The sequence below is a fragment of the Lipomyces tetrasporus genome (genome assembly GCF_029532465.1).
Source record: "Lipomyces tetrasporus strain NRRL Y-64009 chromosome Unknown POJ06scaffold_7, whole genome shotgun sequence".
Classification (NCBI taxonomy): Eukaryota; Fungi; Ascomycota; class Lipomycetes; order Lipomycetales; family Lipomycetaceae; genus Lipomyces; species Lipomyces tetrasporus.
Genome location: NW_026611602.1, coordinates 427,378 through 441,442, shown reverse-complemented (window position 1 = coordinate 441,442; position 14,065 = coordinate 427,378). Strand labels below are relative to the sequence as shown.

The 14,065-nt window shown below is 50.3% G+C and overlaps 6 protein-coding genes across 6 annotated transcripts; 2 read left to right on the top strand and 4 right to left on the bottom strand.

Annotated features, from left to right (window-relative positions):
• The first annotated feature begins 43 nt into the window (after positions 1–43).
• Positions 44–3,686, top strand: POJ06DRAFT_256145 (uncharacterized protein). Its single transcript, XM_056187985.1, has 5 exons — positions 44–473; positions 525–616; positions 666–1,161; positions 1,217–1,412; positions 1,461–3,686. Exons 1-5 carry the CDS (start codon positions 417–419, stop codon positions 3,506–3,508), a joined length of 2,889 nt encoding a protein of 962 aa, XP_056042604.1. The 5' UTR covers positions 44–416; the 3' UTR covers positions 3,509–3,686.
• POJ06DRAFT_256142 (uncharacterized protein) lies at positions 3,687–5,329 on the bottom strand. The gene is made up of 4 exons (XM_056187984.1): positions 5,126–5,329; positions 4,944–5,052; positions 3,938–4,876; positions 3,687–3,879 (listed from the first exon to the last, which is right to left on the bottom strand). The coding sequence occupies exons 1-4, from the start codon at positions 5,230–5,232 to the stop codon at positions 3,760–3,762; spliced, it is 1,275 nt and encodes a 424-aa protein (XP_056042603.1). The 5' UTR covers positions 5,233–5,329; the 3' UTR covers positions 3,687–3,759.
• A 379-nt stretch (positions 5,330–5,708) lies between these two features.
• POJ06DRAFT_296161 (uncharacterized protein) lies at positions 5,709–7,858 on the top strand (the record flags this gene model as incomplete). The annotated part of the gene is made up of 3 exons (XM_056190537.1): positions 5,709–5,849; positions 5,943–6,225; positions 6,298–7,858. Exons 1-3 carry the CDS (start codon positions 5,756–5,758, stop codon positions 7,856–7,858), a joined length of 1,938 nt encoding a protein of 645 aa, XP_056042602.1. The 5' UTR covers positions 5,709–5,755.
• On the bottom strand, positions 7,854–9,241 carry POJ06DRAFT_256137 (B-cell receptor-associated protein 31-like-domain-containing protein). Its single transcript, XM_056187983.1, has 3 exons — positions 9,026–9,241; positions 8,361–8,689; positions 7,854–8,272 (listed from the first exon to the last, which is right to left on the bottom strand). The coding sequence occupies exons 1-3, from the start codon at positions 9,044–9,046 to the stop codon at positions 7,969–7,971; spliced, it is 654 nt and encodes a 217-aa protein (XP_056042601.1). The 5' UTR covers positions 9,047–9,241; the 3' UTR covers positions 7,854–7,968.
• A 116-nt stretch (positions 9,242–9,357) lies between these two features.
• POJ06DRAFT_256134 (uncharacterized protein) lies at positions 9,358–11,302 on the bottom strand. Its single transcript, XM_056187982.1, has 7 exons — positions 11,134–11,302; positions 10,980–11,024; positions 10,807–10,917; positions 10,639–10,747; positions 10,045–10,589; positions 9,880–9,990; positions 9,358–9,825 (listed from the first exon to the last, which is right to left on the bottom strand). The coding sequence occupies exons 1-7, from the start codon at positions 11,197–11,199 to the stop codon at positions 9,727–9,729; spliced, it is 1,086 nt and encodes a 361-aa protein (XP_056042600.1). The 5' UTR covers positions 11,200–11,302; the 3' UTR covers positions 9,358–9,726.
• Positions 11,303–11,737: 435 nt separating this feature from the next.
• Positions 11,738–13,802, bottom strand: POJ06DRAFT_239052 (uncharacterized protein; the record flags this gene model as incomplete). Its single annotated transcript, XM_056186027.1, has 6 exons — positions 11,738–12,967; positions 13,021–13,148; positions 13,203–13,320; positions 13,403–13,637; positions 13,663–13,673; positions 13,731–13,802. The coding sequence occupies 6 exons, from the start codon at positions 13,800–13,802 to the stop codon at positions 11,738–11,740; spliced, it is 1,794 nt and encodes a 597-aa protein (XP_056042599.1).
• Positions 13,803–14,065: the final 263 nt, after the last annotated feature.

Sequence of the window (14,065 nt, the reverse complement as noted above, 5' to 3'; positions counted from 1 at the left end):
TGGAATTTTAAGGTTTGTTTACATCTTTCTTCAGCAGATGAATGTGTAAATAAACTGGCGTGCCTCACCGCGCAGGATAGCGCTGCTCGCCGAACTATTCGTACCGAGTATCTTTGCCCCACCGCAACTTTGTGCGGCGACTGTTTGTACCGTCGGTCGAAGTTTTCGTCATCACCGGCGCTTAACGGCTCAGTGCGTAGTGATCCAGCTGGACTTGGACACAGCGCAGCTTCCGTGGATCGCCTCTGACGGAACATACTTTTCGATTGTCGTTATCCCTATAACAGCATCGTTACAGTGAGCTTAGCCTCCAGCTACTACGTAATATATTGACTTGATAGTTCAAGGAACGGATTTTTTGCCGTAATCGTGTTCAGCGAAGAACGTACCGTCAACGGCGAGTTGTGATCGACAAAATGCCGGCCTCTGACACTACACCGACCGTTCCACTCTCATTCTCCAATAACTTTTGGGTACGTGGAAGACTGATATTCAACAAACGACGAAATATTGACGATGGACAGGGAATGGAGGAGAATGGCGTGACGGTGATGTTTCAGCGCATGCGAGAAGCAAAACAAACATGCGAGGAAATCAAATCATTCTACAAAGAACGGTGCGCATTGATTTGACAGTTATCGAATCATCCACTAACGCCAGCGTAGGATTCTGATTGAGGAGGAATATTCTCGTCGTCTCCTGGCCCTGTCCCGTAAAGCGCTTGGTGCCAACGAATTAGGCACTCTCCGCGCTTCACTCGACACCGTCCGCGGCGAAACTGAACAGATGGGCAAAGCGCACGCCAACACCGCCATGCAAGTCAAGACTGAGCTTGAGGATCCGTTGATTGCATTTGCCGCGGGTATGCGGGACCGACGCAAGGTCGTGCAGACCACTCTCGATAAGCTTGCAAAGGCCAAAAGCGCGCAACAGGCTGCTGTTCAAAAAAGTCGCGATCGATATGAGAACGACTGTAACAAGATCAATGGATACATCGCACAACAGAATATGGTTATGGGACGTGAGTTGGAGAGGAACAACGCCAAACTTGAAAAGGCGCAGATTGCAGTCACCTCTTCAAGGCGCGATTATCAGATGTCGTTGAGAAATTTAGCTGAAACTACAGAGAAGTGGAACCGTGAGTGGAAGTCCGGCTGTGATGTACGTCGTACCGTGATGGCAGGCACCAAAGCTGCGTTGCTAATCGATGACTCAGAAATTTCAAGACTTGGAAGAGGAGAGAATCGACTTTCTCAAGTCGAATCTGTGGGCATATACGAACATTATGTCTACTGTGTGCGTCTCCGACGACGAATTTTGCGAGAATATACGTCTGTCGCTAGAAAATTGCGAGATTGAGAAAGATATCATAGCGTTTGTGAAGGAGAGAGGAACCGGTCAAGAGATTCCAGGTGAGGTAATTACCCGTTAATGCTTGAAGGGTAAGCTAACGTCAGCAGACTCGCCAAATTATATCAACTTCATGGACGGCACATCTTTTACTCCTGACCATGACAACTACAAACTTGCACAATTCCCGCGGCAGACAAATCCTCAGTTCAGAACAAGCTCTCCCCAGCCTCGCACAGCAGCGTCCGTCAGTGCAGAGCAAACTGATTCAAACATCGATGACGAAATATCAGAGTCCAGCTCTCAGCCTCATACCGCTCAGATTGATGCTATGTTGGCATCGCTAACTATGGCTGGCAATCCTCGCTCTGATCGTAACACTCCTGTTAAGGTCACACCACAGAAGTCAAGAAATACTCCAGTGAATGACTCCGATTCGCCGACGCGAACTGCAAGAGCTGTGAAAGCAGACACGACCCCGAAGTTTATGACCAGCAGAAAACCTCTGGACAGTGTGGTGCTTCCGTATCCTGATGAGGACTTGTCAAGTGCCCAAAGCTCACCCATACATTCGCCGGTTCATCGCCCAGTTAGTATGTCTGGAGAATCTGTGTACTCCAATCCGACTACGATTTCATCGGGTTCGGATAATGAGGTTGAGGTGAAGAAACTCGAGAGCAAGAGACCGACGCAAGAAACCAAGACGAAGAGTGGATGGACTTCGCCATTTAGACGGAGATCCAAGAATGAGATCCAAACAGCTTGGGTTGAAGATGAGCCGACGAAGTCTTATACTACTTCCTATGGCAACAAGAGAAACACGTCACAGCGGCTCGACACTCGTTCATCTTCCCCTACAAAGTCCTCGGTATCGTCCGGGAAACCGAATTTGGTTTCGAAAACGCCATCAAGGAGCGACAGGTCAATATATGATAGGCATCCTACTGGAGAGCTTGAAGGCGACGAACCGATTGATCCACGTGCGAATGTTGTTTTGAGTGTCGGCGCAAATCAGTTCGATGTCACCTCTTCACAGATCCAGCCGAGGGGTGCTAACGCTTCTGCATCCCAGGCCAAGGCCGATGTCGCCAATATTGACCCCATTGCCGCTGCTCTTGCTGATCTCAAGTCTCCTGATGGGAAATCCGGTGAGAAGTATTACGGAATAGGAATCAAGCCGGCCAACAGATCTAATGGTGGACGACGAGTGCCGTCATATTCTGCACCTTCTAGTCCATCTAACTCACCTGAAGTACGTCTTAACGATGTTCCACCGCCTTCCCACAACGAACCAATCCCGCAGCCGAATTTTGGTCTTCCCAAGTCTTCATCATTGACCGTTCCTCCTCAAGCGATTACGTCCGCTGAAATGAGGCAGACCACCAATGAGTATGCCATTAGAACGCAAGAGATATTCCAGGGAGGAATTTCACCGGCCCAAGTCCGTCCACAGCCAGGAACTCCTTCGCGTATGACACAGGCACGTCCTGTTAGTCGTCAGGATCCATATACACCAACCCGTACACCTGCGTCCACTCAGTCGCCGCAGCAGCAGCGTCAGTACCTAGGCGCTTATGGTTCAGCATCGCCAGGTAGCAGACCTCAGTCTCGTCAGCAGCATCCACAATATCGCCCAGCATCTCGTGGTGGAGACATGTACTTCGGTCGGAATATGTCGCCATCTCCGGACGGGCGACCGTCTCCGAACACGTCCATGCCGGGCCGGCCGCGATCAGCTTACGGATATGCCCCCGAAGCACAGCAGCAGCCTCCACGGGGAGCATCAAGAAGTGTGGCTAGGTATGATAGTAGTCTCACAGAGCCAGAGCAGGATCCTCCCCAGCAGCAGTATCAGCGTGGTGTTGGTCTGCAACATCGTGAGACTTACAACCGGCAGAAGAGCAAATCGGCATTGGAGATGCGACCACAACCTACGGAGCTCCCAGCCTACTCCAGGGACGGACGTGAAGTAATTGCATATGCGCGAGCCATGTACGACTACAGAGCAGCAATTCCCGAGGAAGTCAGTTTCCGGAAGGGCGACATTTTGCTGATTTTGCATATTCAGGAAGACGGCTGGTGGGAAGCCGAAGTATTTGGACCGCGAAGTCGTCCACAGTTGGGTCTTGCCCCAAGTAACTTTTGTCACATGCTGTAGCTGAACCATAGTGCCCACTTTAATCTGGATTGTTTTGTTTTGTTTGGTAATGTTAATGTTGGCTTGGACGATTTGAGGATATACGAGACGAGAAGAAATCTGCTTGATCATATGCTACTGTTAGAAGATTTTGGGCTTTGTTATTTGGAATCAATCGAATCGAATACATTGGATTATAACTCCAATTAAATAGTTCCTGTCTATTTAGCTATCGTACATTGTAATCCCACGACAACGAGTAAGTAGTATGATCACAAGTACTCTGATATGCGCTGGATTTCATGCTTTAATTCGTCTAACAAGCAAAAACTGAAGATCAAATCAGTGAATCGGAAGCCAGTGGCAATCAGCTCCTTAAATAACACTCGCGCCTAGATTCAGGTAAATTTAGCTTTAGAAATCTGCCGAATCAATTCGGACTGGACATACCATATCAACACGCCCGTCGTACAAATACGCTATCGCAACATTGCATTTTCCGGCGTTGTCAGATGCCAATGCAGCTGCATTCGCATCGCCACCTTTATCCGTGTTAAAATGTGTAGTCCCGCCAGTTACTACGGTTGCCGGCGGGGGTTCGGTCGGCGTAAACAATGTATCCCGTTCGACCTTGTCCTCGTTTGGCGGCTCTGTGACAGAGAGCGACGCGGCAGCTTGCTCCAGCAAAACGGTCGGAGTCTCTGGAATTGGATCCGCGGTGTGATTAGGCAATTTGTCGAACCACAACACCGCACGGGTTTCGTCGCCAGCCTCGACGCAGAGCAACGCCATGACCTGCATGATCTTGACTTTCGCGCCGACGTGCCCGTCGTCGGCCGGACACGAATCCAGCATCGCGGAAACGTGTTCGAACGCGGCAGCGAAGTCCTTGATATGGGACAGCATTGCGGCGATATAAAGGCCGCACTTCAACAGCCTTGTTTCCCACCTTTGCGTAGTCAGATCTGACGGATCGGACTGGTCGTCTGGGCTCCGTTTGGCGGATTTCCAGGACTCGATCCTAGCTTCACGGGCTAGAGAGTAGTATTTCGCAATGCCGAGTTGGCCATGAGCCTGTGTCTGGATCTTGACCAGAAGTACGCGGAGCGTCCATGGGATTACGGAATGACCAGTCTTAGTGCGGAAGATATCGGATGTGTTAAAGTCTGAGAGTGCTTGTGCTTCGGCTTCGGCTATTAGCGGGAGGCTGAGGAGCGACAGAGATGCGAGGCGGAGAATCCACAGGTGCAGGATCCGTTGGTAATCTGTGGGGTTGGACGCTGTTAGCAGGCGTTGCGATAGCTGTGCGATTGAGAACAGGGTTGGGCGCGCAAGGAGGGAGTGTGTTGTGTACGCTTGCAAGTCTGTCACATGTGGTGTAGTAGAGAACTGGATGTTAGCACCATCCATACACCTTATGTCAAAAGCGCATGTCAGCAACAGGAGTGGAACATACTAGTGGTGGGAGTTGCTTAAACAAATGAGGGTCGATATACTCCTCGAGATTCAACGGAGCTTCAGCCGCCGGTGTCACAGGCACTTTCTCTGGTTGAATATGCGACATTCTAATTCCAGTAATTAGCAAACGAGCCATATTCTCACACCGTCGAAGGCATTGAATGTCGTGTGCAGGCGTACTTTGTGTTGAGTTCGAGCGGCCCATGCACTACCGCTTCATGACCAGGCGATAGCGCGCGTCGGTGCGGTGGAGCGGGACTTGATAGTCGTACGTGTGGATCCGACATTTCGCTGACGATGCGCGGTCCTGCTCTCTTGATAAAGTCGTGGACAGTATTTATTAGTTTACAGACACGTCTCTCATCAATCTCCGCCAGACTCGGCAATCAATGTTGCTTGGGAGATTGAAAGTTTAAGTTTAAAGGCATTGGAAGGATAACGTTGGGATCGCGCTCGCTATTCCTCTTTAGGAGTAGCCAAGTCTCTCTTCGTTGTTCATTACCTCTTGTAAGACGTACATAAAATAATGCGTTCAGGCACTCCTCAGCACAATGAACAGCCCTCGTCAGATAGCAACAGCAAAACTCCGATATATTACGGCATAATTTCAGTCAGTCAAGTCTCAGGACAGCAAACCATACGGTACGGCCATGTAGCTAGCCTTGTCCCAAAGAGGAATAGTGGTTATGGTCCCTGTGAGTGGCGGACAAAGTAACCCGGCCTGAACTCGAGACCTGCCGTTGCAAATATTCCAGTCTCGTAGCCTGTTATTTATCTCAGCCAGAAACCACGGAATTTTGAGAGACTAAAATGGAGAGCTCGAGCGTAATTGAGACTGTCGAGGGGACCAATGGTACTGCAAAGAAGGACAATTCTCCTGCGTCGAACGAGAGCATATCTAATGGTACGTACATATTCGTAAAGTGTACCTGGAAAATTATCATCATTCACTACTCCGAGACTTGTATGAAATCTGTGTCTAACGTGGTGAATATAGAAGGTCCAGCTAGTAAAAAAGTCAAACTGGACGACACCGGTTCTCGCAAGGTCGACTCGCGAGACAAGGGAGTTGCTCGAATCCGACCGGAATTTCTGCTTCCTAAACCGTCCAATACAACAGTCTCGGTCGAACCAGACGACGACGACGCAGAAGCAGGCGGTACGAAACGCAAGAAAGAGCGCGGGCAGAATAAGAATCGTCGGTTCGCGAAGGCGCGGGAAACGGTGAAGTTCTGCGAGGCTCTGAAGGATGGCGATGGTACCTGCAGATTTGGCAAGGAGTACGTATTCCTACTGTTTTTACGAATGAATTTGATTTCCAATGTATGAGTTGAGTGCTGACTTGTGGGTAGCTGTAAGTTCGAGCATGATGTGCAGAAGTACATTTCGTCGAAACCGGCTGATTTGGAGGGTACCTGTCCCGTGTTTGATGCGATTGGATATTGTCCCTCCGGACTCAAGTGTCGATGGCTGCATTCGCATTATCTTGCCGAAGCCGGCAAGGTAGTCGTTGACGAGGAAAAGAAGGGTACTGCCGGACGGGAGATCAACAGAATTGACCGTGACACGCAGAATACGCTGCAAAAGAAGAAATTCCCGGTCCCAAAGAGCGATAAAATATTGCCATATCTGGATTCATTGAAAGAGCATGACATGGTTGCAAACGACGGATCAAAGCAAGGAACTGAGACCAAGGACAATGAAGACCAAGACAAGAAGGATCTGGCAGCGACGTACGTCGAACCACCATTCCTCGCATCTGAAAAGAAACCGCTTAATCTTCACCACGCCAAAATTCTCTCACCGCTGACTACAGTCGGAAATTTGCCATTCCGGCGGCTTTGCAGGTGGTTTGGCGCCGACGTGACGTACTCGGAAATGGCGCTCGCCCTGCCAATTCTGCAAGGGTCCAAAAGCGAATGGGCTCTCCCTCGCTCACACACGTCCGAGATTCCGGGTTTCGGCGTGCAGATCGCGGCGTCGAAACCTTGGCAGGCCGTCAAAGCCACCGAGGTCCTCACGACCGCATGCGACACCGGGATCGGGGGTATCCAGGACGTGAACCTGAATTGCGGGTGCCCGATTGATTTGATATACAGATCCGGTGCTGGTTCAGCGTTGTTGGATTCTGGGTCGAAGCTGATTCGGATGTTGAAGGGGATGAATTATGTCAGCGGCGAAGTCCCAGTGACTGTCAAGATCCGGATGGGCACGCGAGATAGTCATCCTAGTGCGAAGAAGCTGGTTGCCAGGTTCGTTACCGAAGGCGACGTGGCTGCCATCACATTACACGGCCGGTCGCGACAGCAACGGTATACGCGTGTCGCCGACTGGGATTACATTAGCGAGACAGCGCAGGTGGTAAAGGACCTGTACGAGGCCCGCGACGATAAAGACAAAGAGCAGCGGGAGCGGCGGAAGGTCTGGTTTGTCGGGAACGGGGATTGCTATTCGTGGCACGACTGGTGGGATGCGGTCGAGAACTACAATGTCGACAGTGTGATGATTGCTCGAGGTGCGCTCATCAAGCCGTGGATTTTCGAGGAGATCGACGCAAGACAATACCTTGACAAGTCTGCGACCGAGAGACTGGATATGATTCGAAAATTTGCACAGTTCGGGCTTGAGCACTGGGGTACAGATGAATACGGGATTAACAACTGTCGGAGGTTTCTGTGTGAATTCTTGTCGTTCTCATGTCGGTATGTTCCAGTTGGGATTTTGGAGGTGTTGCCGCCTAAGATCCAGGACCGGCCGCCGATGTGGAAAGGACGCAATGAGTTGGAGACGTTGTTGGGAAGCAGTGATTACAGAGATTGGATCAAGATCAGTGAAATGTTTTTGGGACCTGCACATGAAAGCTTTGATTTTAAGCCAAAGCACAAGAGCAATGCATACGAAGCGGAGGGTTAATTGCATGTTAATATTCAATTAGAACATATTGCCCAAAAGAGCATGCCCAGCATCCTGGTCATTTTGAACAACTCGATCGTATCAATCGTCCATAGATTCGTACAAACGTCTTACAAATCCTTCTTGTCGGTAATCTCTCCGAGCGCCTCTTTAGCATTAATCTGATCTCCAAGTTTCTTATACTCAGCAGTCAGGCCCTCGCACTGTTTCTTCAGCGTCTCGAGATCGGTATTCTTAGTCTTCAACTCCGTGTTCTTACTCTTCAATTCGGCTCTTAACCTGTCGATTTCCTCGTCCTTTAGCGATATAACTTTCGAGTTGGCAGTAGCCGTCTCGGCACCAGCTTTCATGGCCGCAACCTTGTCTTCCGCAGCAAGTAATTCCACAAGGAGGACATACGTTCGGTTCAGGATGCTGTTAAGTTATTTTTACCCAATTAGCCCAAGTCTCTAAACACATTTCATCACCTCTCGACAGCATGATCAGGAAAAAAGAAACTTACACCGACAAAAAGAGCGTGAACCCGCAGAGATACATATTTCTCTGCGAATAAAACTTGCGCGCCTGGATCTCGGTCCGGTCAGTGCCGGTCGTGATCACGGTTCCAGACGCGCCGCTTGCGGAAACGTCTTGCTGAACACGGTACACTCGATTGACCGAATCGATAAACAAAATCAAGATAAACACGAAAACAATCTTGAGGGTGTACTGTGTCCGCGCGATAAGGTCGGACGTGGATATAAAATGGAGGAGTCGTCGGCGGATGTTGAACGGCAGCGGAGTCACGAGCACGAAGAACGCGACCATCTCGACCAATAGAAGGACGAAGACCTGCATGTTTAAGTGTGCACATTTTTGCGGATTGCAGCTAGGAGGCAAGCTCTTTGTCGACGTTCGTGTACGACTGTCTTGCGATACCTGACTGTAGAACAGAAAGATTCCTCGCTACTTGGTGGCCTATTATGCTCCACGGGATCAACACCAGCAAAAGAAGAGCTCATGCAGCGAGATCAAGTACGCAAAAGTCACGCATTTGATAATTGATATCAGCAGTCATACACGAAAGCGCCAAAGATAACCGTCCAGGCACATCCCGCGAGATGAACACACGACACGTTAGCACCATTCCATCCCGCGTTAAGCAAAACACAAATAGGAACAACATACCAAAGTATAGTAAAGCGTCATTGTCGGCAAATTTACTTTTGTACAATTCTTACAGATGTAATATCCTTAGATCAAAGGACTATGAGATATGAAATGCAGTGTATGCTAGGTACACGTCGTCAGATCACTTCATGGATGATTGTGGACAAATTGTTAGCGATCACTCTACGCGGCTTGCGGCTTGCACATATGTGTTAGTGGAGTTATGCTTACGCCTAAAGTGGTGCTTCAATACTGTAGTTACGTACACAAGTGCATGCGCGCAATGATTCTTACATAGTTTCTATGACGACAGACAACCGGCCAGGGCACAGCGCAACAGAAGCGAATACGTCATCTTGCCGCGAGGCTGATTGCCGCGCCGAGTCGTCTTGCAGATCCTCGCACCACCAACTATCGAGAGTTCAAGGAAGAGGATAACTTAATAAATTACTACGAGAGGTAAGCCGACAAACGCTCCGGTCTACTTAGCCACGAAGTGCGAGCTCTCTGAATTGTATTAAGGATACGTGTTTTTGTTGGATAGTCGTAGCCCCTATAAAGAATATGTAGACCCAAACGCAATGGACACACTAGCGAAGGAAGTAAATCAAAATGTAAATCATTAGCGACTACAATTTATTAGAAATGCATCAACATGCAGGTTGAACAACAAGGAAACCGTCTCTCTGGCCGTTCCCTCGATTTTGGATAGATTCCGTTTAGACAGAGCCAGCAGCCTTGAAATCCTCGAGCGCAATCTTGACACGCTCCGTCATAGTCTTCTCACCTTCGCGAACCCAGACACGGGGATCGAAGTACTGCAGATTCTGTTAGACGAGATCATATACAGTAGGAGCGTAAACGGGACTAACCTTCTTGTTGGGCTTGTCCTCACCATCGGGATTGCCGACCTGGGACATGATGTAGTCCTTTTTCTTGAGGACGTAGTCACGGATACCAGTGAGATAAGCATATTGGAGGTCCTACATTGTGTGAACACGATGAGCAGGGGTCCATACAGGCCCAAAGATACGTACTGTGTCTAAGTTGACCTTGACAACTCCAAAGCTGATGGCAGTGAAAAACTCTTCCTTGGTCGAGCCGGAGCCACCATGGAAGACAAGGAAAATAGGAGTGTCGGTCTTGGAGCCGATCTTCTCCTTAGCGTAGGCCTGGTGCTTGCCGAGCAAGGTGGGCTGGAGCTTGACGTTTCCGGGCTTGTAGACACCATGGACGTTGCCGAAAGCAGCTGCGATGGAGAAGTATGGCGCGACGGATGACAAGGCGCTGTAGACGTCGTAGATATCCTCGGGCTGGGTATAGAGGGATGCATTGTCGACACCAGTGTTGTCGACACCATCTTCCTCACCACCGGTGATACCGATCTCCATCTCGAGCCACTGCTTCATGGGCGCGACGCGCTCAAAGTATTTCTTGACGATCGCGATGTTTTCTTCTTTGGGCTCCTCCGAAAGGTCGAGCATGTGGGAAGAGAACAGAGGCTCGCCGTGCTCCTTGAAGTACTTCTCGTCCTCATCGATCATGCCGTCCATCCATTGGAGGAGCTTCTTGGCGCAGTGATCTGGAGATGTTAGCAATTGTTAGGCAATTTAGGTCGTGCGATTACACACCGGTGTGGAGAACGACAGGGATGCCGTAGGCAGGAGCAATAGCGCGGATGTAGTGGGCGCCGGCGATGGCACCGGCAATGGAAGCCTTCTGGTCGGTGTTGGAGACGCCCTGCGGCGCATTAGAAAAATCTGCATTGATTGATTGGAATCAGCGACGACAGCACGCACCTTGCCAGCGAAGTAGGCTGAGCCACCCTGGGACATCTGGAGGATGATGGGAGACTTGGCATCTCGGGCGGCCTCGAGAGAAGCGACGACGGTGGAGGAAGAGGTGACGTTCTGTATTGTTAGCGGAACCACAGCACTAGAGACAAGCAGGAGCATCGGATCACAGCACTCACAATGGCAGGGATGGCAAATTTGTGCTCCTGAGCGTACTTGAAGAGCTAGAGAGACCAATTGGAGTCAGTTGGAACGCATCGGATCAGCTACGACGAAGCATTGGCTGAATAAGGACGGCGGCCGCTTGCGGTGCAGAAAATTGCGCAGACATACGTTCAAGACGTCATCGCCGACGATGACACCGGACTTGCGGGAAAGAACATCAGTGACGGAGGGCATTATGGTTGTAGTGAATCAAAAAGGAAAACAGTTTGGGTTGGTTGGGATCAGTTAGAGCTGCAGAACAAAATGAATTGTGATTGCGATGGGGACGCCGAGGTTTTGTATGAGCAACGAGGAAGTGAGTTTAGGTTTGCGCGAACCCCATCGATGTTGGACGCCAAAGTCACGTGCTCCTTGGTCGAGGAAGCATTCGAGGCGACGGGCCGCTCGTCGGAAACATGGCAGCCGTCCCCTCGTAGCTCGTCCGGCGATTATCGAGGTATCCGGCTGGCCAAGTTGCCCCGCTAGCTCTGGCCTGCCGTCAATTGCCGACTACCATCTAACACAGGCCGATAACACACCAGTTATCTATCAACCTCGTTGGCTAATTCTCACGGTGGCTACCCCACCAAACGCCAACCGAGACCGGTTCGTTCCGAGCCCAATTCGCAGTCCCACCAGGGAAAAAAAATAAGTGTACAGTTTATTGCGCGAATGGCTATCACTACTACCCAAAATTCCATACGAAACTAAATACACTCCCGCATAAATACATCTACGTCTTCACGTCAGGCTCTTCCCGGCCAACAAACTCCTTCAGCTTGAGGAACTTCACCGCCAGCTGGATGTTTTCCTTCAAGTACTCTTGCGCGTCTAACCCGATCAAGGTCGTGTCCGGCTCATGCTTTTCAATGTAGAGCCGGATTGTCGCGCCCGAACTGCCCGTGCCGGACAACCGCGCCACGATCCGCGAGCCATCGCTAAACTTGACATAGAGTCCCTGGTGAGCAGAAACAGACCCGTCCAAGTCCGTGTACGAAAAATCGTCGGCTTCAACCACAACCAAGTCCCCAACACTACTGCCCACAAACGTGTCCTTGCTCTTGACTTTTTCCGCCAACTCGTCAATCACCTGCTTCGCGCCATCAGAGTCCACGTCCTCATAGTCGTATCTCGTGAAGAACGTGCGGCCGTACGTCTTCCAGAACTCAGTCTGGATAGCAGCAATCGATTCCTCGCCTGGGCTCTCCTTGCCCACACCAGCAATAATATTCAGCCAGGCCACAATCGCCCAGAGTCCGTCCTTCTCTCGAATGTGGTCCGAGCCAGTGCCGAACGACTCTTCTCCGCAGATTGACAGCTTCTTGGCGTCAAAGAGGGCCGTAAAGAATTTCCAGCCTATCGTCGTCAGCGTGATTGAAGAAACCCACAGCAATCCAAGCTCACCAGTAGGAACCTCGTACAGGTTCAATCCCTTCGCCTTGGCAACTAGGTCCAACGCGCCGCTGGTTGGCATACTACGCGCCAAACCATGCACACCGCCTTGTTTGAAATACGGAATTTTGTCCGCGTGGTGCGCTATTATCGCCACCGAATCTCCAGGCGATACGAACGCGTTCGCGCCGTAAATCATATTCCGGTCGCCATCGCCATCAGACGCCGCACCAAACGGAATGTTCTCCTCGTCGACCTTGTTGACCAGCGACTTGGCGTAAGTCAAGTTAGGGTCGGGGTGTCCGCCGCCAAAGTCCGGCAGCGGGATAAAGTTCTGGATCGAAGACTCCGGCAAGCCGAGTTCGTCCACAAAAATAGCCTTGCCGTACGGGCCAGTAACGCCGCTCAGCGCGTCGAAAAGAATCTTAAAGTCCGGCTTGCTCACCAGGAATGACTTGATAAGATCGAAGTCGAAAATCTCCTTCAACATCGCCACGTAGTCCGTAGTTGAGTCAATGATCTCGACGGTAAGGTTGCCATATGTCTTCTTACCAATCGTCGCCAGATCAATCTGCCATTGTCAGACCCAAGATCACAAAGAACTCGTCACGGTAATTGACATACATCAGGAATAGCTGAGATCTCATAGGACTGGATCTTGGTAGTAACCTCATAGATCTTATTGGTCACGCTCTCCGGAGCGGGACCACCATTCGACAGGTTATACTTGATACCGAAATCCGCGTTGGGACCTAAATTCCATTAGCGCGTGGCCAGACCGGCGATTACAATGGATAAGTGCCTACCGCCAGGGTTATGCGACGCAGTCAAGAGAATACCACCAGTCGCCTTCCACTTGCGAATAACATGCGATGCCGCAGGAGTCGACAAGATACCGTTCTGACCGATAATAAGTTTCGCGACCTATCATCGTCAGCCCAGGCAATACCGTCATGACCACAGTGTCTAGGTTAACCACAGTCCCCCAAATAAAATTAAAACATACACCATTTGCTGCACTGATCTTGGCAATCAATTGAACGACCTCCTTGTTGTAATAACGGCCATCGCCGCCAATAACCAAGGTTGCGTTCTCCGCACCCTCAGGAATGGAAAGGAGAATTGCCTGGATGAAGTTCTCCGTGTAATTCGGCTGCTGGAAAACAGTAACCTTTCGTTCCATTAGCCCAATCCCATGATCGACTACATCTTCCAAATCATCACGTCTCGGAGACACTCCACTAACGTGCAACAGTTGTCGCTGACGTCATAGAAACCTGCAGACTCATGCAGCAGAGGTAGCACCCCGGCGTACAATGCTATCAAACACATACCTTCTTTCGGAGTCCAGATGTACCAGGTTTCTGTCCCTCGAAGATAGTTGTCTTGACCGTCTGAATAGGCATTGTTGCCAGCCTTGCGCAAGCTCGGTCGTCTATCGTGGTCCTTCGGCAGTGGATTAGCAATCCAACCTTCACTGACTCGCAAGATTCGTGAAATAAAAAGTCATACCAAAGGCGACTAGAATAGTAATAGGTACGCTAAGCACCAAGAATATGCGAATTCCTACTTAGAATTGGGAGGAGGAGGGACGAAGACGTGGGGGATTATTATGTGACAGCTGGACGCAACACGGCGTTGGTTGAGTTTAAATTCCGGAGTGGTGTAA

Bases quoted from the DNA above. Each gene is read 5' to 3' on its own strand.
- POJ06DRAFT_256145 (XM_056187985.1), top strand. From the start codon at position 417: ATGCCGGCCTCTGACACTACACCGACCGTTCCACTCTCATTCTCCAAT. The intron at 617-665 runs GTGCGCATTGAT...ACGCCAGCGTAG, and splicing joins AAATCATTCTACAAAGAACG to GATTCTGATTGAGGAGGAAT. The intron at 1,162-1,216 runs GTACGTCGTACC...TCGATGACTCAG, and splicing joins AGTGGAAGTCCGGCTGTGAT to AAATTTCAAGACTTGGAAGA.
- POJ06DRAFT_256142 (XM_056187984.1), bottom strand. From the start codon at position 5,232: ATGTCGGATCCACACGTACGACTATCAAGTCCCGCTCCACCGCACCGA. The intron at 5,053-5,125 runs GTACGCCTGCAC...TACTGGAATTAG, and splicing joins CCGCTCGAACTCAACACAAA to AATGTCGCATATTCAACCAG. The intron at 4,877-4,943 runs GTATGTTCCACT...GCTAACATCCAG, and splicing joins TTAAGCAACTCCCACCACTA to TTCTCTACTACACCACATGT.
- POJ06DRAFT_256137 (XM_056187983.1), bottom strand. From the start codon at position 9,046: ATGACGCTTTACTATACTTTG. The intron at 8,690-9,025 runs GTATGTTGTTCC...TTAAACATGCAG, and splicing joins TGACGCTTTACTATACTTTG to GTCTTCGTCCTTCTATTGGT. The intron at 8,273-8,360 runs GTAAGTTTCTTT...ATAACTTAACAG, and splicing joins TTCACGCTCTTTTTGTCGGT to CATCCTGAACCGAACGTATG.
- POJ06DRAFT_256134 (XM_056187982.1), bottom strand. From the start codon at position 11,199: ATGCCCTCCGTCACTGATGTTCTTTCCCGCAAGTCCGGTGTCATCGTC. The intron at 11,025-11,133 runs GTATGTCTGCGC...TGGTCTCTCTAG, and splicing joins TCGGCGATGACGTCTTGAAC to CTCTTCAAGTACGCTCAGGA. The intron at 10,918-10,979 runs GTGAGTGCTGTG...CTAACAATACAG, and splicing joins AATTTGCCATCCCTGCCATT to AACGTCACCTCTTCCTCCAC.